This window comes from Hyperoodon ampullatus (genome assembly GCF_949752795.1).
Source record: "Hyperoodon ampullatus genome assembly, chromosome: 7".
NCBI classification, from domain to species: domain Eukaryota; kingdom Metazoa; phylum Chordata; class Mammalia; order Artiodactyla; family Ziphiidae; genus Hyperoodon; species Hyperoodon ampullatus.
Genome location: NC_136920.1, coordinates 90591742 through 90616099, shown reverse-complemented (window position 1 = coordinate 90616099; position 24358 = coordinate 90591742). Strand labels below are relative to the sequence as shown.

The following is a 24358-nucleotide window of genomic DNA, read 5'->3' as shown; positions in this document are numbered from 1 at the left end:
AATGTGAACAATAAAGAGGAATGTCCAAGTGTTCAGAGGGTGCCAGGGGGGAGGGAGTTTGGGTGCACAAGGCCACCGTTCGAAATTTGAACAATCTCCTTTGACCCAACCAAAAAGTGGAGGTGGAGAGGGGGAAGGGAGGAGAGGAACCTAGGTTAGAACGTACCTTCGGAACCAACCAGACTTCCCGCCTACAGCATCCCCTCTGGGACTTCAAGCCCGCTCCTTCCCTTACCGGTAACGCTCTCTGGGCCGCCAAGAGGAATCTGCTATACCGGCAGAAAGAAGGAGACAATATGGTACCCAAAGGCTTTAATTCTTGATATTCCCCCTCAGGGATCGGGAGAGAAATCAGACAAGCATAGGGAGCTTAGACTTGGCGGTCGTCACAGTGCTGGCAGACGGGGGCCTCTCCAGGAGCCTATTGTTAGAATCAGCCCTCACAGAAGTTTGCTCAGAAATCCCAGGTGCGGTGGCATCCTCCCTGATAAACATAGGCAATTCTTAGTGAAGGCTGGAAGCATCCCTCAGAGCACCATCATCCTGTAACCCAGGGACTTCTAATTTTCACTCTGCATAGGAATCATGGTGGAACTTTGGTTGAAATGAAGATTTCAGGCCCCAACACACACACATATACACCACACACACACACACACACAGATTCTGCTTCAGGAGGAATAGGAAGTGACTTGAATCTGAATGTTTAACAAGCTCCTGGTGACTTCTGTTCGAGTAATCTGAGGACCACACTTGGAGAGATATTGCTCTGATCCCTATTCTGGACCCCATGACTGACAGCCAAAGTTGACGACAGGCGGCTTTTGCCTCTCCTTTCCTTACTGCCTCCCACACAAGAACTAAACTCAGCTGAGTGCTCAGGACAAACAGTTCCTGGCCTCCACATCCTGTCGATGTATATAAAAGGCCTTAAATAGTGAAAAGTAAAAATTATTCTAAATGTGAGGAGGTGAGGGCAGCTCATGAACCAAGCCCTCCACCCTGCACACTTCGCTCACACGCTCAACTACATGGGCTGTACTGTCACTCCTACCACAAAAGCCCAGGGCTGAGCAGCACCCCGTGCCCTGAAACCCCCCTTAAAAGTGTCAGAGTTTGAGGGCTGAAGTCACCAACTCTTAACCCAAGCCCTTTCTTCCCACTCTGCACCAGCCCTCAGCCCTCCTGCTCACCGTAGGTCACTACCCCCGTATGTCTCCTTGGGTTTCTTCCTCCTGTCTTTCTGGAACCTTATCAGGCAGAACACAGCAACTGACAGGAAGAGCACGCCCAGCAGCACCCCGATCACAGCCCCGGCCACTCGGCCTTTGGAAGGCTCTAGGAGACACAGGATCCTCAGAGCTGCAGACCTTCCTTGGTGCCTCAGATAGCTTCATGCAGACCCCCAACCCAGGCCTGCCAGCCCAGCCTTTGCCCAGCATCCCCTACCAGTCACAGAGAGGGTCAGCTCACAGGATGCGCTGCCCATCTGGTTGGTGGCCACACAGCGGTAGGTGCCCGAGGAAGCCAGGGAGAGATTGGTGAGAATGAGCCGGCCGGACACCTCATCTAGAGGGTAAAGAGGAAGTGTTCTATCACTCATTCAACTCACAGTGAGCTATACTGTGACAAAAGCATATTTCATTTCATCCGTACAGTAATCCTGTCAGGAAGGGACTAACCTCATTCTACTAGTGGGGAAACTGGCTCAGAGAAGGAAAGTAATTGTCCAAGGTGACCCAGAGAGGAAGTGTCAAAACCACTGCAACTTCTGTGCTCTTCCCACACTACACAGCTGCCTTTTCAGGGAAGGGGGAGACAGCACACACCTGAAGGGCTCAGAAACCACAGTGGAATCGGGGTGGGGTGTCTACTGGCTGATGTCAGGTTCTTGGTTGGGGAAAAGGGCTTGATTGCTGGAAACTGTGCCCTCTGGGTGGCTCTAAGCTGACCCAGATGCTCTTCTAAGCTGCTTACCTTCCCTTTAGAAGGAAGAGCACACATTGGGAGGTGATCTGGGGGTCTCTCCGGATTGATAAAGGGGCTTGCTGGGGCTGGGAGGAGAACCAGGGCACCGGAGCCAGCATGAGGAGGCTGAGAAGCCAAGGCTCTTAGACAGTCACATGGTTCCTTGAAGAAACTGGCTAAATGATTCAAGCCAGTCCATGCTACTCTGCCTCGGCTTCCTCTCTAGGAAGTTTGGAAATGATTCATGACCCTCAAGAAATCTAAAAGGAATCCCGACCCCCAAAATAGGCAAGTGAGAATCATAGAATGCCCCTGCCTTCCACTCTCTTCCAGGATATCAGAAGTATGCTTAGCTTGAGTAATGCTCCAGGGACCATGCAGCCACAGACTGTACAGGAAGACAGGAGGGAACAACAACGGGAGCCAAGGAAGAAGCAGGGGAAAGGTATAGCAGTGTGTCTCATACCTACAAGCTTGGAACTCGTACTGTGGGCGTGTGGAGTTTAGAGGTCAGATTTGCCCAGGTTCTGAGTCCCGTCTTCCTTGATGGCGTGAGCTCTTACCTTGCATCATGCTGTTGGGAGGTGGTGTAGGAGAAGATCCAAGGTGGATCCAGTTGTACACTGGCCTGGGGGCTCCCTCGGAAGAACTGCATCTCAATGCAGCAGAGCCCCCCACGGAGGTTTGACCACTCTGACTGCACGAGGGGCTATTGGGGGGCACTGCAAAAATCACAGGAAGTACCTTAGCCATCTTCTAACCCCACCCCCATGAAGTGCTAGGTTTCCTGCTTCGATACCTCCTACCACGTAGCGGTCCACCTCTATTCACATACCACTGCATCCCAGGGAAATGATTTCCACTACTGGAAATTCTGATTGTTAGAAAATTCTTCTTCATGTTGAACCAAAATCTGTGTTAGTATAATATCCCAGTTGGTCCCAATACCTGCCCTCTGGGCCCACAAAGAGAGATGAAAAAAATCTCTCCTCCCTGGGACAGCCCTTCAGATATTTGAATGCCGCTGTCATATACCACCTCCTAAGTCTTCTCTTTCCCATCTAATCATCTCCAGCCCCTTTAATAGTTTCTTCTGTTTGCTCATCTCCAAGCAGGCTCTAGTTTGGGGTGAGATGGGTGCTCTGAAACACAAAGTCAGTGCTTAGTGATACGGGCCCTTTCTCCTTTAATGGGCCCTCCCCTCTCTGCTACTGACCTAGAGAGGGACAGAAACCTAGCTACAAATGGGAGGTTCCCCCAAAGGTGGAGCTGTCGGGGGCATGACTCAGATCCCTATCTGTGGGAAGGGCTTTCTCTCAACCCTCACTAGCGACTGAGGGAGGAGGCGTTCTTTGTGGAGGGTGGAGCCGGGGTAGGATTGGAGGACGTTGCGTTGGGAAGGGGGCATTTTCCTTCGGGGTCCCCAGTGCCATTGTGCCCTTCGGCTGGAAATCAGGATAGGGGAGGATTTAGCAGGGCCAGTGCAATCTTTCAGGTTATGTGGGTGGCTGGTGGGTCCCCAGCCTGCCTCACCCAGCACAGTAAGGTTGATTAACCCCAACCCATTGGTGTAGAAATCTGGCGGGTTGTTAACATGGCAGAGGTAGGTTCCAGTGTCCGAGGGGCGGACATCGGTCAGTTTCAGGGTGGCCACTCCTCCTGTGGGGGGGTTCTGAAGCAGGCTGGCCCTCTCTGCCTTAGAACCAGTTGGATACAGCTGGCCATTGGTGAAGTACAGGATCTGGGGAGAAGCAGAAGACACATATGTGTGCTTTTTGCCACGTGGCGTCAACTCTGTAGTCCTTCTTCGACGCGGGTGTTAGAAGCCCCTCCCTTATGGCAGCCAGGGAAGCTGATACTCTGTAGCCAGAACCAGGAAGGTCTATCTGTCGCCAAATACCGTCCCTTCCCAGGTGCTGAATGAACTAGAGTCATTGCTTTCCGCTAAGCATGCTCTCAATCTGGGGGGAGGGGAAGCAAATATTCCCGGAGGGGGCAGCATTTTTATCCTGTTTTTAATCACAACAGCTTAGCCTTGGTGGGTTTATGAACTGACACTGGAGCGGCACTAACGTTCGGGGGTTGCATGGAGGAACGCTGGGGGAGGCGGCTGGATACACAGGGCTGTATGTGTGAAATAGCCTCACGGAGACTGCGTTCCCAGGAAGATCTAGAAAGATCTTTTTCATCCAAGCGTAGTGATCCACAAATGCACCCTCTCCGACCCCCTCGTCCTCATCGCTGGGTGGATCCCCTGTTCCTGCCTCTCCTGGCCAAGCCCGCCAAAGGCAGGAGGGCCCCCCATTCCGCGCGGGTGCCCTTAGCTCACGGGTTGGGACGAGGAGACGGGCCTCCCAGGCTGCACGAAGCTCCACTCCAGGGCGAAGTTGTCTCCCACCGATGTGCTGTAGCTGCACGTCAGCTCGGCGGTCTTGCCCACCGGCGCGCTCAGGGGCTCGGTGGGCACCTTCACCTCCACGGCCAGCCCGGGGGCTGGAGTGGCCGAGAGGCCGGCGGGAGAAGTGCTCAGATGACGCGGCCGGGGTGCCCTTCTTCCCCTGGGGCTCAACTCCCTCCGCTCCATCCCTCCCTTCCTGAAACCTGAGGTTTCCCGGAGGGAGGAGCCCACACACCACCAGCTCTTTGGGTGAAAGGACCTGAAAGGGCCAAGACTGGGCCCGGTCTGAGGGTGTGCTTGTCGGGGAAAGGAAAACAAAAGTCGGGTGGTGCTTACACCCTCCCGAGAGGCCCAGCTTGTCTGCTGGCCCAGCGGCCTCCACTGTCCTCCACCCTCCCAGCAGCCTTCGATGTCTTCTCCCGGGCCTCTGCCCCCGCCCCCTCCCAGCGCCGTCCGCTGGCCCCCTCCTCACCACTCAAGCAGACCCAGCCCAGCAGGGCCCCGCAGAAGAAGGGCCCCTGGAGCCAGGCCATGGCCGCGTCCTGCCGGCTCTTGGTCCGTCTGGGTGTCTGGCTCTGGGAGAAGGTAGCAAGTGCCCACAGGGCAGCCTCCTGGTGCCCGGCCCCAGCGGGACTGGCTATCTCAGAGCAAACAAGGGGAGAGGCCTGGCCGTCAGGTGAGGAAGTGTTCCTCCCTCCTCCAGGCCCCAGTACAGGAATCATTCGAGCCTTACTCCCTTCTTTTGTCCCCTTCCCCCCAATTCCTGAAGCAGTCAGGCCCTGGGGAAAGGGCTGGGCCTGGGGTGGGCACCTCAGGGCAGGAGAGGGATCAGAACTAGTGCTCTGTAGGGAAAGAGTGACCCAGGAGGAAGAGGGAGGCATTCTGATAACCTGGGAGCTGGCAAATGACGCCACCACTTTGGGGTCTCACACTGCGAGCTCGAGCCCCAGGCCAAGGCCCTACCACCCCCTTCAGAGTCTTGTTCCTTCTGAGCCCCTCAGCCCCTCTTCCAGTTACTCCTCTGAGATCCCTTCTTTGGCACCTTTATCCCCACTTGCTGAGGCAGGAGTCTCCATGGAAACTACAAGCCCTCCCCCCTCCCAGAGCCACCCCATTTCACGGGCAGAGAAACTGAGGTCTGGAGGAGCCCCTACCCTTGGTAGGAAAAGGTGTGGCAGGACTGGGGTGGACACAGCGCCACCACATCCTGTGCCTGGCTCCTCCCCAGTACAACGGGGGTCACTGCTGGATGGGCAAGAAGACGGGTAAGGATTCAGTGGTCTGGGAGAGCAGCAGAAGTCAGGTTCTTCTCCCCTGCTCTTGAGGGGGAAACAGGAGCTAAGTGCACACACACCTGAGCTGTGAGCGCTCAAGCTCCCGCAGAAAGTCACCAGTTTTATCCCCTTGCTGCTCAAAGTGAGGGAGGGTCTCCCAGCCCCAGGCTCTTTGTGCCTCTCCACCACTGCCTGACAGCAAATGACCCTTTTAAAGACTCTAGAAGAGCTATCCCGAGCCAGTCAGCCAAGCTGGAGGCTGTGCGGAGAAGCCCTTCTGGGTCCACCGCCTGGGCAGGGTCCTTTCTGTATCATCCTGAGACTCAGCTTCTCCTGGGAATTCCAAGCTTGAAAAGGTGATTTGACTCTCACTTTCCACACAAACACAATGTATCTTTATTGAAGTTTGCAAAATAAAAACAAAACCATGCATTTCAAGTTAGTATAAAAAAATATCTTCCTTATCCCCTGCCCCAACAAAACCCAACCAAACCAGCAGGACAGGTTATCTTAACGCTGGGAGCTGGAGGGGGAGTGAAGGATGAGGTTAGGTCGGACGGGGTACAGACCAAGGGGGCCTGGACGACTGGTTGACGGGTCCCTACCAGGCCCTGGGGGATGAGGGTGAGAGGCAGAGGTAGCGATCTCAGCAGCATCCCACTGCAGTCTTAGAGAGAGCCCAGGGCGGGGCCTTCCTCATCCTAGGTCCACGTCCTCTTCTTCTACCTCCTCGAAGTTTGGGTCTTAGCTGAGACTCAGTTTTCCCATAGTAAAGAAAGGTGGGGGCAGAGGACCAGAGGTCTGGAAGGTGGCCACCCTCCCAAAGCTCAGGCCTCTGTGCCAGGGGTGACCCCTGTAGGAAGGAGAGAAGCCAGATGCTCAGCCAGCGAGTGGCTGGGCCATCACACCAGAGACCCAGCCTGACTCTGGGCGGGTACCATCACAGGGACAGCACCCATGCGGCTCAGAGCAGAGGAAGAGACCCCCCCAGCGCTGGGGGATATTGGCTGAGGGTGGGCCCCATCTGTTCTGAGCAGCCTTGGTGAGGGCAGGACCTGACTGGAGAGGCTGGGTGTGGGGCTCAATGCACCAGGCCTGGGAGGGCCTTGGTGTGGCCGAAGGGCTCGAGCCGAGGTAACAGAGGAGAGGGTCCCATTCTTGGAGATTGTGTCTGAGCCCTTGGGCCAGGGCAGGGTCCGGGGAGCGATGGCGTCCTCCCTAGTCATCAAAGAAGCGATAAGAGGTCAGAAGCCGGAAGGGGGAGGGGGAGAGTTCCCACGTGCTTTGTCTTACTCTCACCTCCCCTCTTCTTCAACTCTCCTCTCACTTAAAATCTGCCCACAGGAAGGATGGTTCAGCCACCGCCCAACCTTCCGTTAGATGAGAGCTGCCCGAATTCCCAAGGAGAGCCCTCATCTTGGCAGAGACCAGGGACACTTACTTGATATCGTTGGCCGGCTCCTCTAGGGCCTTGCCCCGGCGTTGGTACAACAAGACCAGCCCAACCAGGAGCCCCAATCCAACCATGGTGCCCACGACAGCTCCAGCAACCACCGTAGCCTCAGGCCCTGGAAAAACCTTGCTGTCAGAGGGGGACTCTCAGCTTATTCCCTGGCCCTTTCCAACCCCACTGCCCCACTGTCCTACCACCACCATACACATTTTCTCTCGTTGTTAAGAAGAAGGTGACTGTCAAGAAGAAAGTGGTCACTGACCAAGCACCTGCATGGACATTTGACCAAGACAAGCTCCTTGTCCTGTTATAATGAAAGGCCTCCTCGCCTCTCTTGGAAACCCACCCCACCCCCCATTGACCAATCTTCTCCCTAACCACACTTACCCCTCACTGACCTGTGCTCACTTTCAGGGTCACATTGCACTGGGCACTGCCCACCTCATTGTGGGCCTTGCAGATATACACTCCAGACATGGAAGTAGAAAGGTTTTTGAGGTTTAAAGACCCATGGATGGCATCTGTGGACACAATTTAGCCGTCAGTCCAGGGATCCTCTTTCCCATGAAAAACATCCTGTCCCTCCTTTGGAATGTCCTCTTTGACTCCCTGGGAAAGACTCCCTGGCTATCCGTTCCCTGAGGGAAGGGGAAGGTGTGACAGCCAGTGTGCTGGGCTCTGCTCCCAGTTGCCTAACTGCTAGCTCAATACCCCTCTCCATTTCCACCGCTCAGTGTCCCCAAGTGATATCTGAAAGGAGGCTAAAGAGGAGGTGATGCCCAGAAAAACCAAAATCCAATTTTTACTTTTATTTCTGAATGGCAGAGAGTGAGAGAGAAAGGACATTGAGTGAGGAATTAGAAAACCTAGGATCCAGAATTGACCAGTCTTCTCCTTGGGAAGAGTGGTCAATTGACTTTAAGAAAGTTACCTGCTATCTCTGGGTCCCAATTTCTTCATCTGTAAAATGGGGTAATACGATCTACTTGATTGTGTTGAAAGGAATATATGAAATAATCTAATGATTTTAACAGTTAAAGTTTATTGGCTGCTTACTCTGCACCAAAGACTAAGTTCTTTACATGTACTAACTTAGAAAAGTTTCACAGCAAACCTATGAGGTAAGCTCTATGTAAAAATAATTTTAAAACTTTTACTATAAAAATGGTCAAATAAAAAGTAGAAAGAGGGACAAAATAAAAATCCACATACCCACAACCTAGATTCAACAGTTGCTAACATTTTGCTATACTTATTTCATTTCTCTTTCTCTTTTTTCTGAGACATATTAAAGTAAATACTTCAGCATGAAACTCCAAAAATAAGGAAGGACAGTATCCTACATAACCACAATACCATTACCACACCTGATAAGTTAAGACTAATTCTCCAAGAGCATCTAGTACTCCATATTAAAATTGTTCCATCGATTATCTCAAATTGAAAAAAAAAGTTCCAATTGCCCCCAAATGTTTTTTTATAGCTGGTGTGTTCAAATCAGGGCTATTGATATCCCCATTTTACAGATGAGGAAACAGAGTCACAAAGTCACACACCTAGTGAACGCAGATCTTCTAGCCCCAGCGCCTCTTGAGTAGCCTAAGTCTGCAGTGCAGCACGTGCCGGCACCTGGCAGGGCCTCTTTCTCCAGCCCCTCCCCACCGCCAGTGCTTTTCAGCATTGCCTCCCCTGGCACCCCGGCCCCTCTGGTACGTCATCTTTCCTCTACCCCAGCCGCACTCTCAGTGTCTCCAGAAGGTCCCTCACCTAAAACAGGTGCAAAGAAGACCTGGGAGGATGGGGGCGACCGCACCCACTGGTATTGGGCAGCGGGCTTACTCCTTGGGGACTGGCAGCTCAGGGTCACGTTGGTCCCCACGTGGGGCACGCCCCGGAGGCGGCAGGATGGAGGAGCTGGAGGAACTGGGGGAGGAGAGACAGGTTAAAAACTCACATCCGGGGGCCAGCGGCTCCCCCTCCCCCGATCCCACACGCGGACCCCCTGTCACTCTGTTTGCCCCTCCCCCAACCTTCACACTCAGTCATTTTGGGGGAGAGACCTGCCCGACCTCCCATGGGTGCCTCTCACTTACCCAGCACATTGAGTTCTAAAGTCTTGCTGCTGTGACCTCGAACAGTGCCTTGACTGTCTTGCAAGTTCACGGAACAGAGGTAGGGTCCGGAGTCTTTCTCCTGGAGGCCCTGCAGCCGCAGTGACACATTCCGGGAGGGCATGGGGTAGACCAGGGATGCTCCAGCTTTGCTTGATGTGACCCCACTGATGTGCGCCAACACCTGGTGGGCGGGCGTCACACCTCCCCATTATTACTTGTCTGCTCTGTGCCCAGGGCTCAGCTAGCCCCCCTCCGCCAAACTGGGGGTCTTCAAATGCCCCTCACCTGCACCACCCCCTCTAACCTCTACCAGCTCTCCATTCACCCCGGTCTCTCGAGCTACCGTCTCACCGCCCGGGGTGTTCTGCACCAGAGCAGGTCCTGTTCCCCTGGACGCTGTCTCTTCATCTCCCACTTGGGGTGTTTAGAAAGTGGTAAAATGGTTGAGGGATAATGTAAATAGGGGAAAATGTATGAAAGAAACTTAGACAGCAGGGGTAGTGCCAAGAGAAAAAATATCTTTTTAAATTTGCTTTTTCTTGAAGATCCCCAGCCCCCCACTGTATAAGCCCAGGCCCTACCCCTGCAATCTAAGTTTCTTTCATACATACCCTCTACTTCTCAACTGACCTCCTGAACACACTTTCTAGGACCTTGCAAGGAGCCCAGCAAATAAGGAGCTCTGAAAATGACGTTTCCTTGGCTTCTGGGTGAATTTGCCTCTGAGTCTTCGTCTGATGTCAGGAAGGAAGATAGGTGAGAGATTGTTGGAGGACATGTACCCTTGCCTCTCAAGGAGGTTATACGGGAGCCGCGGGACAGATAATCATTTGGAAAGAGAAGCGGCCTGTGACAATGTCCAAAGCACAGATAATGTGAAAACAGGAAGATGCTCAACTTTTAAAAGTTGTGTGATACTTGCCCTAACCCTTCCTGTTTCCTATACCCTCAATCCTCACTTTCCCCCTTGCCCGGCAAGTAAAATGCCTCTGCACTTGTCAGTGTTTGGTGTGCTGGATTTCTAGGGGAACCTGGGAAAAAGAGAATTCTTTGGGGAAGCCTCCAAGATCAAAACAAAAATTGAACCGGTGAGGTGGACCTTGCTTTTCCCTGACCCTCCTTCGAGTCAGCCATCCCCTGGCCACCCCTCCCACCGTTGCCCGTTCTTCCCTGCTCCCCACCCCGCCCCCGGCCCCGCCCCACCTCCGGCCGAGACGATTTCCCTCACCTGGCTCATATTCATATTCTTCCCTTCCAGTAAGAACCATATCACGGTGGGCACCTCCCAAGGCTTGGGCTTGGTCGAAGCTTGGTCCCCGTGCAGGGTGTACCACGCCGGGAGCACCACTTCCGCTCCCTCTACCGCCCGCAGCTTGGTGAGGCCGGCGGGCACGTGCAGCTCCACTTGGGCCCGCGAGGGGGACGCTGGGGACGAGACCGAGGAGGGTGAGCGCGGAGCCCAAGGACCCAGCTCAACGCGGCGGCAGGAGAGGACGAACCTCGCGGGGTCCCGCCACCGTAGGCCTCGAAGACTGCCCAGGGCCCGTTGGCCTGGGATCCCATTGTCAATTTCATCAGAGCTTCTTCTCCCCAACCTCAGCCCGCTGGCTTGCAGCAGGGATAGGGACCCGTGTCTACGCATTTATTTGTATCCAGAGGCACAGATTTCTGCGCACCAAGAGGAGGAGGGGAGATTTCTAGCGAGAAGGGAAAGACATCCAAGAGGAAGGGAAGAGTTAGTACTTTTTATCTACACCCTACGTAGGCTACTTGCTCCCCCAATTTTTCTGGGTGGAAAGGCGCCGGTCAGGATCAACAGTGTTCCCATCTCCTGCGTTCTCAACCAGATGGGCGGAGGGGTGTGGGAGGGTTAATCGGTTACCGATTAACTCCGCGGCTCCTTCTGAACTACTCCGAGCCAGGGAAGCTGGAGTGTCCCAGCGCCCAACCTGGCCCAGTGACTGCCCGTGCTCCACGGCCTCCCGCTGGGTTCCCACACGTGGGCTTCCCCAGAAAAGCTCCCAAGGGCCCTTTTGGGGCCTAGGGGATCTGGGCGGGTCACAGGGAATCCTGGCAGAGCTAGAGGAGAATGAAGGTCCCCTGACAATCAAGTACAAAGCAATCAAGTACAGAGCTTGCCTCTGCCTGTGACTGACCTTCAGGAGGTGGCCTGGGGTGTTGGTTTCAAGGAGGGGGCTGTCGAATCAAAGCTTGCATCATGGCGCCCAGGAACACTCACTTACTGCCCTTTGGAGAGGCAACGGAGCAGCCAGTCAAAAGCCCTTTGGGGGAATAAGCTTGGGCTTGTCTGTGGCCAGGCCTGAGGATGTTGGCCGACCTAGTCCTAAGCCCTGCTCTCACTGAGGCCCTGAGTCCTCGGCCTCAACACTCTGCCCTGGAGTCTGAGATGCCACCTCTGCGTGGTGATCAGGGGGCCACCGCTCGGACAGCGGCCGCGCACGGGTCCAGCTTTCCACCCTCCTAGAGGCCGGCTGAAGGCCTCTAAGGGCCCAGGAGTGGATCCGGCCAGGATGCACACCGCCCCCATGGCTTCCTGGCTGCGTGTCTTTACAGAACCCCAAGCCCGATTCCTTGGCCTTCTTAGCGCCCCCCCTCCCCATTTCCTGGCAGATCCCTGTGGGCCAAGCAGGAAACTTGTGCCCGGTGATAAGCCAGAAGACAATGAGGAGGGCGCCGCTGGACCGGAGGCTCTGCAGGCAAAAACAACCTCTGCCTCAAGGAGCCTGACACCCGCTCAGGACCAGCCCGCCGGCTGGGACGCGGAGAGGCCTACGGCTGGTGCAGGCTCTGGCCCAGCCTTTCTGCAGCTCACCCCCAGCGGCCAGACACAGTTCCCCGCCGCCGGAAAGAGGCCGCGGTCCCCGGAGAGGGGTGAGCCGCCTCCTCCCTAGGCCCCCAGCGACCTCCCTCAGGTCCTGCATTTACGAGGTCACTTTGCCAAAGGTAGAGGGGTGGTAAATCAATAGTAATGCGGACACAGTGGGGTCTGGGCAAAGGCCAGCTAGGAGCTGGAGAGGGCCCCAGGCTTCGCTGCCCTGGTCCGGGGTGTCCGCTGGAGCAGAAGCCCCTCAACTCTTCGGCCCTTTTTGCTCCCAGGTGCCACAGGGAGAGGCAAAGGGGGTGGTTGGGTCTCAGTGAAGGAGACGGGAGCAGCCCAGGAAAGGGACCCTTCTGGCCCACGCCAGACCAGAGTGTGGAGCAGGCTAGAGCGCAGGAGAAGGAAAATGGGCCTGCTCCCCAGGGCTACTATTTTTAGTCTCCCTCTTTCTCTGAGAAACTCCCCCCGCGGGCTTCTCACGCCCCAGGGGCAGCATCGCTGAGCCACCGAGGAGCGAGGGAGCAGAAGGGCCTCGGCGGAGAACCCTGTCGGGCAGAGCCCAATAGAGCCTGTGCCACCCGAAGTGCTGACCATCCCGAGGGCCATTTAACCCTCAAGTGGCCCCCCGGGGGTGGCCGGGTAGGGATGCTGAAGCCTGGGTCTTCAGTATGAAATCTGAGGCTCAGAGTTAGGATAGAAAGAGGACGGGTTGCAGGACAGCTGCCGAAGACACCCTGGCCGCTAACTTGAATTTTTCTCCCTTTCTTCAGAGATCCCCAGCAGGAAGGGGGGTGGGGACGTTGGGGGTAGAATGCAGAAGGGAAAGAGGTGTTGATGTTGAAGCTGGGACGGGGGGCCTGAGAAGTCAAGGGATCCTGGAGCAGCCCCACCAAGCCTAGAGGGGCTGGTGGTCTGGTCTTGAGCCCCACTTTGTCTGGGGACCCTAATACTTCTTGCCCCAACACCCTTGCAGCACAGACTGGGCTAAAGGAGACACGGGTAAAAGTTAGGTGAGCCCCATCACTGTGGTTGAATTTCACTCTACATCTTTCCAAGCCTTACTTGCCCTGGCGACTTCCAACCTGAGAGAAATGAGGAGTTAAAGCTGACCTGGACAAACCCACCCTTCACCCTCATTCGGGATCCTTGAAGAAAGATGGCAAGAAAGCCTGGGAGGCAGCATGTGAAACAGCTTATAATGAGCTTAGTTCCTGTGGGTCCTTTTATCCCAGATATTGCACTGGGCCACCCCAGCTCCTGGGCGCTCCTGGAGGCCTTCAAACACTCCTCAAGCACTTGCTCCAAGGAGGGGCCCTTCCTCTCTGACTCAAAGGCCCTCTTCTCTATTTCCTTTGTCCCTTTGGCTCTGGGAGCCAATGGGGGTGGTGGACCTCTTGGGGGGGCGTCACAATTCTGCTCCTCTAGGCATTCAAAGCCCTCCTCCATTTCCTGTGTCCCAAATGACCTCACGGTCGTGCTTTGGGGGCACCTCCCTTGATTCCCAGAGCAGGAAGCAGGAAGGGGGGCAAGTGGGAGGATCTGGGATGGAGAATTGAGGTGAAGTGTGTGTGTCAAGCCCGGGAACCAGGGAATTCCCCAGGGGCTCTTGCACATCAGTTTGTGGTGGGGTGGGGGTCGGGACGGGGGCTGGAGTTAAGTCCTTAAGCTCTTTAGCCAGTGTCTCATCCAGCAGCTCAGCTCATCCGGCTCTGCTGGGTGGAGGTGGGGAGTGGGGGTGAGGAATGGTTCCAACAACTCACCCCAGGCGGTGCCCTAACCCTCTCCCCGACCACAAACACACCTCACCCAAAGTGGGAGCTGTTCCCCGAAGCAGTGGGGACACAAGTGATGCCCTAGGTGGGGGGAAGTATAAGGGCGGGGAGGGAAAGAGTTAGAGACGGGAGTCCTGTCCCACCCAGTTCCTCATCAGTGCCCAAAACCACCTCCCTCAGGGTCGGATTCACCCCATCTCTCCCATCTCATGTCCCCTCCAGGTCCAGGGTTTCACTCACCGAGAGTAGTCAGCCCCAGGAACAAAAACCGCAGCAAGCTGGTCGCAGGGGACCCGGGCAGGGAAACCATGGCCTTCCCTGGCCCCGACGGAGTCAGGGGCGCCGGCTCCGGGACACACCAAGCGACAGGTGCTGGGGCCGCACGACAGCCGAAGCGGAGGCGGGAGCCGGGCCACTGACACCAAGGGCGGCTCTGGCCAGAGTCTGCGTGCGTGTGCCGGTGGTGGGGTGGGGACCGACGGGGACTGGGGGCGGGGCATTCGAGGGGGCGGAGAGGTCGCCGTCCTCGCGGGCGGGGCTCGAGGGTGACCCGCCGCAGGGGGACGCTCCTCGCGCTCCGACGGCCGGTTCCCGCGGCCTCCACCGGGTCAGGACGCAGGGTGGGGTCGGGTGAGTCGTGGCGCCCCCACAGCCGGCCGGGGGCAAGGGCAGAAGAGAAGAGCCCTAACTCTCAGACTACGCCATAGCCTTCCCCCTCCGCTAAGTGAGGTAGGAAGGAGGGCCAGGAAGGAAGGGAGGTTTGGGGATTATCCGACGTCCAGGGGCCACCCGCACCCGACACCCTAAGCGGCCGGGGCTCCCGCCCGACCAACCGGCTCCGAGCTTGGGGGTAACGCGTCCTCAGCCTAAGCGGGGAGGAGGGGAGCCGCGTTTTCCCGGGGCCACTGGGGCTCCGCAGTGTGGGGCTTGAGGCGGCAGGAAAGGTCCAGAGTGCCGGCCGCGCGGGCCCGTTTCTGCTGCCCGAAACTACCAATTTCCCAGGGCCAGGGGCGGGTTGGGCCGCGGGAGCGGGCAGGGAGAGAGGCTCAGGAAGGGAGGCGGCCACGCCCACCCCTGCACGTGCCGCGTGGCCCCGAGGCTGTGGTGGAGGATGCGCCGGCGGTGGACCCGAGGACCGTGTTCACCTGACCGGAGAAGAAGGGGCCTCTCAGCAGGTTCTTGGAGACTCCCTAAAACCAAGGCCCGAGGGTCACCCGGAGCTTGCGCCGCAAACCCAAGCAGGGAAGTGACTGGCGCAAGGAAACCCCAGGAGCTGAGCAGGAAACTGAGGAAACAAGATCCCGGTTCCCTGCTTAACTCTGAAAAGCCTTATGCAGACTGGGGAGGAGGGGGCAGCTGCGGGAAGGTAAACTGGACCAAGTCGCTCCATTTATTTATCCCCATGTCTTCGCTGCCTCCCATCCTTCCTCAGGCCCGCTCTGATCCTTTAATTCCCGGGACTAGATCATGTTCACTGTGAAATTTAATTTAACCGTCCTTCCCCGCGCCAGCCGGTCACGGGCACCTCTGCGCCCCCTGGCGGCGGACCCTCTCAGCTGCTTCTTCCTAGTGTGACCTGCCTGGCTGCTCTTTAAATACCTGCCATGCAGTGGCTTTGAGAAACGGCTATGCAAACACTAGACTGCTCATGCAACCCCTGGAATCTAGTACTTGGCGGTTCAGTGACAGCAAAGGCAACAGGAATAGGTAACTGCTAGTCTCATATCCTTATGCAGGGACCTACAAACTTGGAATTGTCAAGTAGATTGTGTGTGTGTGTATATATATATATATGGGGGGGGGAGGGTGCTGTTGGTTTGGTTTGTCTAGTCTATCACACTCTTTTTTCTTTTTTTTTTTACTTTGCTCTTCACTGCAAAGCACCTCTTGTAAACATCCCTCATTTCCAGGTCAGGCCTAGGTTACCCCAAATAAGTTATTCCTTCCAAAAACGGCAGTACAATGCTCTTGGTTGTATCCCATGAGCACCAAAGCATCTGATTACAGAGGCTGTGCTCATCCCTATCAAGTGCTACGTAAGGCAGGGAGGGCCTCAACATTCACTCTCAGTAGCTAACTTTCCGGAATTTGCACCCCAAATAATTTACAACATCAGAAGTAAAGATACAAATAAAGATGTGTAGGCAGTGATTCTCTCCATGTGACACTGAAACAGTCCCTTCAGGACTCTTTCACTGCTCTCACCCAATCAAAGAACTTTCTATACTATCTCCTACTCCAGCCACTTCTTTTCTGCTGACCCTGAGGCAGTCAAGCGGTAGAAGTTAGCAGAGCAGTTCTATTACTCTCTGGAAGTTTTTGCTGAGATGCAGTTTAGGGTGAACATTGCTCTCTACCCTTGTGTTAAATGGGAATGTTAGTGCAGATGATCTGTGAGTGACCTGAATAAACAGGTTGTGTGCAAGAACTAAGTTCATAGTTTCATATGTTAAGAGACTTCTCTTGGTCATACCTCATCTTTTATCTCTACAGTATTTTTTAATGCGGATTCTTACATTTGAATGTAATGTCTCCATCCTCCTGGAATCAGTTATAAGGCTTCATTAAGGTCTAAATAGTCTACTTTTTGTTTTTAGAAATGCTCATATAGTTATCTGACACCCTGTCCTCTTTTCTAGATTGTTCTGGCCAAAGAGAATGGATATTCAGTATCAGCAAGGTACTTTCTCTCCAAGTCTCCCTTTCCCAGTGCTCAGCTTTGTCCTCTTGCCCCTACCCCTCACCCATCCCAAGCCACATGGTGAAAACACATATTGGATCAGTCTTTGCCATACACTCTGTGCTGCTCACAGTGGTCTAGCAATGCCCTATTCTCAGTAACGACAGGTAGATCTCAGACATCCTCACTAAATGTTCCCAAATGTTCTGCCCCTGCTAAGTAACTAACAGCAGTGAAAAGCGGGATAGGGGGAAGAAATGAATGAAGCATAATGTTAGTTTTAGGGCTGATCAGTGGCAAAGTTTGGGGGATGCCATGTACTACTCCTGATGATAATGCTTTTTCCTGCAGCACTTGGCACTAATATTATGAGATTATTGCTACAAAATGGTCAATGAAGCCTCGGTCTTTAGGACTATAATTCCAAGTTCCAAAGAAGAGCAAACTCATGAGAATTTCCTAAAGCCCATACCTACAGCCTGTGTCCAGGGAGAAGAGGTGCTGCACTCAAACATTCCAGGATATTTATTTATACTCTCCCTGAACTAGCACCCACTTTTAGCAACTCACATCAGGAAACAGCCAACTCCATAAACCTAGACTCAAATGACATTAATAAAAGTCATCCCATTGGTTATAAGCTCTCTAGTCACTAGAAAAATAAGCATCAACCAACCAAGAGGTATCAGAATGAGAAAAACCACTGATTTAAGACAACTCAGGTTGCAGGAAAGTACATTTTTTTAATCAATATGCAATTTTATCTTCAATAGTACAGAAAAACGGGGAGAATTATAGCTCTTACCTGGATTTGCAGTCCATTTAGAGTACCCGAGAGATTCTGGGGGAATCATTAAAGATAAATAGCCAATCTAACAAGTCCCTGTCATGAGACCAAAGTGACCCTTGACTACTCTACTAGTAAGGTAGTTCTTAGCCAAGAGTACTAACCTCCAACTGGAGTGCTAGTTGACTCACAGAAATCACTGAAAGATCTAAACGTGATAGTTACCCTCCTAATGGACTGATACCTTACAGTTTCTTATCCTATGGATCACTTAAACTTTTTGTTTGGATGTTTCTATGAGATCTTCTCTCCTTTTTTACAGGAAGTATGATGACATCAATTCTCCACCTGTGCTCCTGAGAGAGCTGCCCCTGATTACTGAGTGCAAAGATGAGGAATGAGAGTCTCTTACAAATTCATGTACTTAGGGCCAAAAGGAATATCCTTTTATAGTTTTAAAAAGTAGCACAAAGTGAAATGTCCAATGACCTTTGTTACTCTGACAAGAGATAATGACATTGGTCAGTGGGGTACAGAGAGTGAAAGGAAGTGAAGCTGCCCTACTCTGTTGTGTTCATCCCTAGCAGTAAAGTCAGAGCACAGTCCCACTGCCAGTGCGACCACACTCCGCTACAAAAAGCTCCACTAGTACGCTGAGAGGCCAGGAATTACTTTAATGATTTTTTAAAAAAAAACGTTTAAATGGCAGCACAACCATAAAGTTGGTACATCACAGAAACAAAGGTCTTTGCAGGCAACACTGATTGGGAATAGCAAAACACTTGATTGGTGAAAAAAATGAAACTCTAAATTATATACAATAGTAGCTAAGGGTAATATTGAAAAACAGTCTTATTTACTGTGACTCAAGATTTAACTTGCCATTATCTATTGCTTATTTATTCAAGGTTGTAAATAATACTTATATAAGAGACATAGAGATGTGTAAAAATGAAACATCGTGAAAAAAATACAATTTTTCAATTTCATATGAAACTCAAAGTATAAGTTTTGTCCAATATGGAATGTACCTACATTTGTTTACATCAGGGCTCTAAAATCCATTTAAAAATTGATTTTGTTTTTAAAAAAGAAACAACTGACCCACCATGCAAGTCCACTGTATAGCTTGCTGGCTCAAAATGAGCATTTTCAGGTGAGGTCTGTTTTTTCTGCCCAAAGTCTATCATGATTTCTTAGTTGTACTGGCCCGATCGTGGAAAGAGTTTCCATGAAGTCTGATGGCAGCATCTGGATGAGGGACAGTCTGGGTAACGGGATGTGAGTAGAGAAGAGAGAGGTAAGAGCCCAAATCCTTATGAAGGATGACATTCAGTTGTTAAATTTTAAGGGGTAGCCAATGGCTTTTTCCAGGCACTCAACTAAAGAGCCAGCGGAAAGAAAATCCCTCTCTACTTCTACAAATTTGATATAGATGGATTTGGGGGAAACTCCAGGATCCACAATACAGTTCTGAGACAAAAACCCATTAATACCGACCCAATCTTTGCTGAAGGTTTTGGTATTTGCTTGGAAATGTAAAAATAAGCATTGCTGCAGAGTCCTGACCTCAGCGATCCCGAGGTAGCAATAGATAATTCGGGTAGGTTCTATTTCCACCTGTAGTGAGGCTTGTGCTGAAAGGGTTTCCAAGTCAACCCGGCCCTCCTTTCCTGGGTCCAGGGAGTGTCGCTCCGTGTGGGGTGAGGGGAGCCTCTCAATACACTCTTCGTAGCCAATGGCGTAAAGGCCTGGGCTTTTGGGAATGCCTCCTGGCAATAAATACTGAACAACGTTCCCACCAGTTGGTTTGGAGTGGGCAATGGGTATCCAGTCAATTTCCATGTGCAGCTCCAGGCACCGCGCTTCACTAATAGTGATCTCCAAAAATTTGTAGTAAACATTTTTCCAGTTCATTTTCTGCACTCGGGTCATGATGATCCGTCCCTCTGGCTTCTCAGAATTGAAGTACTCCCGGAGTCGCTTGCCAAGGGGCACCTGGGAGCTGATCTCAGCATAATGGTAACGGATATCCTCTTTCCAACGGGTGTTATAACCAATTCCAAAAATGGCCAGTTTATTAGAAAGATGAAGCCTTGAAAAGTCTGTCCAGCTCTGAAACAGTTCCCATTTCAACTGTACTGATTCCAAAATCTGTATGATATTCTGCATGATGTCTCTTTTCCTGGAAAGAGAAATAAAAGTCAGATTCTTCAGGTGTCTAGATGAGCACTGTCCAGTAGAACTTTCTGCAACGGTGGAAATGTCCTGTGTCTGTGCTGCCCAATGTTAGCCATTGCACTTAAGATGTGGCTAGTGTGAGTGAGGTATTAAGTTTTTAATTAATTTTAAATTACATTTAAATAGCCATAGGTGACTAGTGGCTACCATACTGGACTGTGCAAGTCTAGATAATCATAGTATTAAAATCTGAGACATGCTCACCCTTAGGAAGTTCCTAGGAACTAGTGAAAAACTGCTTTCCATTACTTCTAAAGTCTGGCTGTATTCCACTGAGTAACTATTGATACATAAGACCCTAGGATTTCAGAAACCAAGGATCATGTACTTTTTAAAGTGGCTATTATAGTGCATATGATGACCTTCAGACATAACTACCAAAAGCAGGTGAAGGATGCTGTACTCAGAAAAGTAACCAGTAGGTATCACTTAAAAGAATGAACACATTAATTTCTAACCTGGAAATTCTGCAAGTTCAATAAGTTTGGCCCATACACGCTGGCCATAGGAAAATATACAACTGATTATGACTATTGATCTGATACAAAAACATGAAAAAAGGGCATTTTCTTCTATTTGTCTGAAATACATTATTACTCCCAAATTTAAAAGAACTGTCAGTTTAGCACAGAATTAAGATCTTAGAATTCAGATGAAAAAATTCCATTATTAAGCTTCAGTTTTAAGAGAAAAAAATTCCAGATAATGAATTGAGATTTTTCTAAAATATATTTTATAAAGGGAAGCAAAAGTATAGAAATTATTTCAATTTTGATTTGGACAGTTAACAGAAGAAGACAAAGTACAGGGAAATTCTTGTTTCACATGCTGCTTAATTCATGTAATTCCAACGGATACTTCATGATGATTTGTACATTTATATGAGGATATTTGTTTCTCAGGTAGGGTACAACTTTGATATTGGAAGACTGAAGTTTGTTAAATATCAACTTAGCAACAAACAATTACACTCGACATCAATCATAGGTTTAAGCTACAAAAATACTCAACTACCACACTCACATACAATCAAACACAGGCAAGAAAAGAGGGTGTAATGGTGGTTTGCTAACAGCTTCTTGGAAGGAGACAGATCCTGGAAACTTTATTCTTAAATTCTCATACCTTCTGGAAGAGCTTTTGGAACAAACTGGGGAATCTTCCACATAGTCATTCTCTCTTACTTTCCTTGATTTTCTTTTCAAGATGGCAAAGAGCTAATGTTTTGTTATCAGTTGATTCTTGAACCAAAGACTGCCCTGGACTTATCCTCCACACTTTAGTTTGTCTTGAAAGCTACTCAAGTATCTAAGTGGCCATCAGGATGAAATCACTGCATTTCTGGAGATTGTTTCTCTTCTCAGAGTACACAAAAGCACTCGATCACTTTTCTAATATTTAGATTGTGGTGCTTGTGAGGCTAAGACATAGGACCATGTTTCTGCATGGGTCAATGCTTTAAAGAAAAATTATCTTTCATAGCTACCATTCTTCCTGTCCTCTTTTAAAATATTTTACTGATCTCAAGGAGGACTAGGCTAAGGAGGTGGGGTGGAGGGCAGAGCTTTTTGTCTGTTTTGCTCACTGCTGTATTCCTGTGCCTGACATACAGTAGGTATTTGATAAATAAGTGCTGACTCTTCCTCGTGGGTGAGGGATGGTGTATCTGACTACAGGCTGTATCAGCTAGTTCAGGCTAATGCCACTTAAACTTAGAAGGAAAAGATCCCATGCCCAAATGAAGTTATTTTATTCAGCACTGTCATAGCCCTAAATCATCAATAAGGAACAGTTCTGAGGAAACTGCTGCACTGGGAAATGAACTGTCTCTTAGAACCCTCTCACCCTGTGAGCTGAAACCTGGAGAAGAGGCAGCCACACACGACATTTCTGCAGAGCCTGTCAGTTTCCTGCCCCACTGATCTGATCTCGGCCTGAAGCTCCCTGGGCTCAAGCCTCAGATGAGCTTTTCACAGCTATGGAGCACAATGAGAACTAGATCCGGTTATTTAAACAGTTCCTGAGAACTATCTGTTGTGTTTCTGAAGTTCCAACCATGGGAAAAGTTCAGGGGGTCTGAGATTGGTGACACCAATTCTGTGAAGCTTGAGTTCATCCCTAGTTACGTCAATTGGGCCTCCCCTGTAGTTCCTAAGCACTTGCTTTTTGAGTCCCAAAATGGAATATTATAAGGAATTTAGGTGTCCTTCTGGCCCTCCTATCATTTCACTTAACCCCAGACAAACTCTGGGCCCTGTGACTTATCTTTGTATCTTATTTAAACATCCAAATACCACATCCACACACAGGAAAACACCATAAACACGCTTATTTTCATATATTTATTTCTTCTTGTTGTATACAACATTCTCAACATTTTGGATTAACCACTGGAAAACGTAGGCTACAAAGATGAGGAAGAACAACTGGACAAGCTCTCTCAGTGGCACGGCTGTAACTCTCAGAGCATGCTTCATTACAGCAAGACTTTTGTCATTAAACTTAGGTAAATACACTTTGTAGAAAGGTGGAACATCTACTTACTGTGCTTCTTCAGAAGACTCTTGTTTTATTTTTAATGTTCTCTTTGTGACAGGTATTTCATCTGAAAAACAGAGGTTTTGAAAAAAGTTATATTTTCCTAAGTGGTGCATACATTTATGTAGCTAAGTAGCTACATGTCCACTGTTTGTTCCATACTTTCCAATGTGAGAACTTAATTCTAGTGTCAAACACTGTCCAATGCCAGATTTATAAATATAACTCTTACATAATGAGATGCATACATTTACATGCAAGATCAGAAACCAGCTCTACAAGTATAAAATTCTTCAAGGTCACCAGTGGATTTCTAGCTAGGAGCTTAAAGCTTAATTTCATGGCAAACATGATTTTTAAAGGAACGAGAATGAAAATAATTCTGTTCTATTTAGACTTTCTATGTAGGTTTTAGAGAGCAATTATTCCCCTAATATCAGGATCAATATATACTATGCATGTTATTTTTTTCCCAAAGGTTTAGGTGACTTAACTCTCTCCAGCAAGACCAGAGTTAGAGGATGCCAGAGTAATTTAGACCTTAGTACCGTTTTGAAATTAAGAGGTAGTGATCACTTAGCATCTGCCCTTTTTATTCTTGTAGTCATCAATTCTCTCTCTTACATTGTATTACTCTTACAGTTTTATAACCTCTTTCTTCGCTCCCTCTCTCTTCTGATATTTGAGAGATTTTTTTTAGACACAGCATTCACAAGAAATATTAACATTTAATCCTTTTTCTTTCGAATTAAGCCTTTCTCTATCATCAGGAGTTCTGTAAAATAGTGCCCATTGGCTTTTGTCTTAAGCTAGGGAGGCACATTTATAGTACCAATCCTTGGGGGCTACCTGAGTATTTCACTGGAGAGTGAGAACATTTACTTGTAAGTGAGCACTCATTACACAACGTGCTATGAATGTACAAAGGTTGCAGCAGAAACTTGATTAGTACTTGCAAATTAAGAAAACTAAAATTGGAGCATGTACGGAAAAGAAAAAAGAAAAACAACTACATATACCCTCTTACTTAGTCCACACAAGTTTAGATTTGATGGCCGAGTTTTGTTTTCCATTTTTAATGTGAAGACTGGGAATAAATCATTCCAGCTACTGTTGGGATGGGATCCTTCACAGAGTTTGAAGGAGTATGATCCCTGATAATGTTCAAATATCAGCTCGTTTCAAACCAAGGCTTCCCTTCATTGATTATTCAGACTGAAGCCTAGAAAGGGATCTTTTGCAAATCACAAACAGGAAAAAAAAAAGTATTTGGGATAAAGGAAGGAAAAGACAGTTATATCTATACCAGTCGAGCCAAGAGTCAACACTCTTAGCAGTCATCTTAGAACTAAGAGGTGCAGGATATTTTTAATTGCATAGCCTGTCACTGAGCTTCCTTGTGCAGCTCAGCATTAGGAATTCTTCTGTGTCTTTAGGAACTTTGTGGAACCCAAGTCACTAAGCACTAGGCTGGTAGTTTAAGGATACCCAAATTGCCCCCAGTAGACTGGCTATATGCATTGTGCTGTCAGTGGGAATGGTATAAGATATTACAGATATGAAGTACCTGTGCACATATAAAGATATGTATATGCACGTGCACGTGCGTGCACACACACACAAGTAACATAGATACTGGCTCTCTTACCCAATTCCTGATCTGTTGGATAGCCGTGGAGATCCTGACTGTGGTTTCCCCAGTCCTCCTGTGAATACTCCTCCATAGTGCTGCCATCTGACTCCAGCTCCTGGTACAAGCCACTACTGTTAATAAGTACAGGCTGGCAGGGCTGAGCATCCCATCCTCCCTGACCAAACACCTGTTCCAACTGTTCAAATGTGTAACTGCTCTTTCTTTTCCCAACACCATGTTCTTTCACCCGACTGTAACACCTGCGAAGGGTCTAAGACACAAAGTCTTTTGTTATTCCTTTAAAGCTGTACTTCCTCTTCCAGGTACGGACCACAGATATTAATTACTATTAGACAGACACAGACAGACAAACACAGACACATTGTTACAGGAATGCTAGATTTTAAATTCATGATTATATTAGAAAAAAATACTAATTTAGCATTTACTCAAACATGTTATAATTCAAACAATTACTTTGCAATTAATTATCCATTAAACAACAAGAAACATTACAACATTATTGCATGTGTCCCATACACGTATTTGTACACCCCACCCCCATTTTAAAAGAGTAAGAGAAAAAAAAAAAGGAAAACAAGAAATACCAGCCAGCCAATAGGATGCACACCTGCCACAGAAAAGAAAGAGCTGCTATTTG

General features: G+C 50.1%; 3 protein-coding genes across 5 annotated transcripts in view; all 3 read right to left on the bottom strand.

The window, feature by feature from the left end:
• Positions 1–345: 345 nt before the first annotated feature.
• VSIG2 (V-set and immunoglobulin domain containing 2) lies at positions 346–4899 on the bottom strand (the record flags this gene model as incomplete). Its single annotated transcript, XM_079709569.1, has 7 exons — positions 346–484; positions 1194–1338; positions 1450–1569; positions 2532–2690; positions 3502–3709; positions 4298–4461; positions 4842–4899. The coding sequence occupies 7 exons, from the start codon at positions 4897–4899 to the stop codon at positions 352–354; spliced, it is 987 nt and encodes a 328-aa protein (XP_079565695.1). The 3' UTR covers positions 346–351.
• Positions 4900–6071: 1172 nt separating this feature from the next.
• Positions 6072–14128, bottom strand: ESAM (endothelial cell adhesion molecule; the record flags this gene model as incomplete). The annotated part of the gene is made up of 7 exons (XM_079709086.1): positions 6072–6858; positions 7082–7208; positions 7492–7614; positions 8861–9016; positions 9187–9388; positions 10436–10632; positions 14059–14128. The coding sequence occupies 7 exons, from the start codon at positions 14126–14128 to the stop codon at positions 6543–6545; spliced, it is 1191 nt and encodes a 396-aa protein (XP_079565212.1). The 3' UTR covers positions 6072–6542.
• A 4489-nt stretch (positions 14129–18617) lies between these two features.
• MSANTD2 (Myb/SANT DNA binding domain containing 2) overlaps positions 18618–24358 on the bottom strand; it is a gene marked incomplete at both ends in the record, with an annotated part of 28130 nt that continues 22389 nt past the window's right edge. For 2 of the 3 annotated variants that reach the window (XM_079708139.1, XM_079708141.1), the window contains 3 exons: positions 18618–19470; positions 22071–22131; positions 23713–23968. In XM_079708139.1, the coding sequence (XP_079564265.1) occupies positions 18618–19470; positions 22071–22131; positions 23713–23968 (1170 nt within the window). The remainder of the gene's footprint in view (positions 19471–22070; positions 22132–23712; positions 23969–24358) is intronic. The other variant, XM_079708140.1, reaches the window with a different exon arrangement.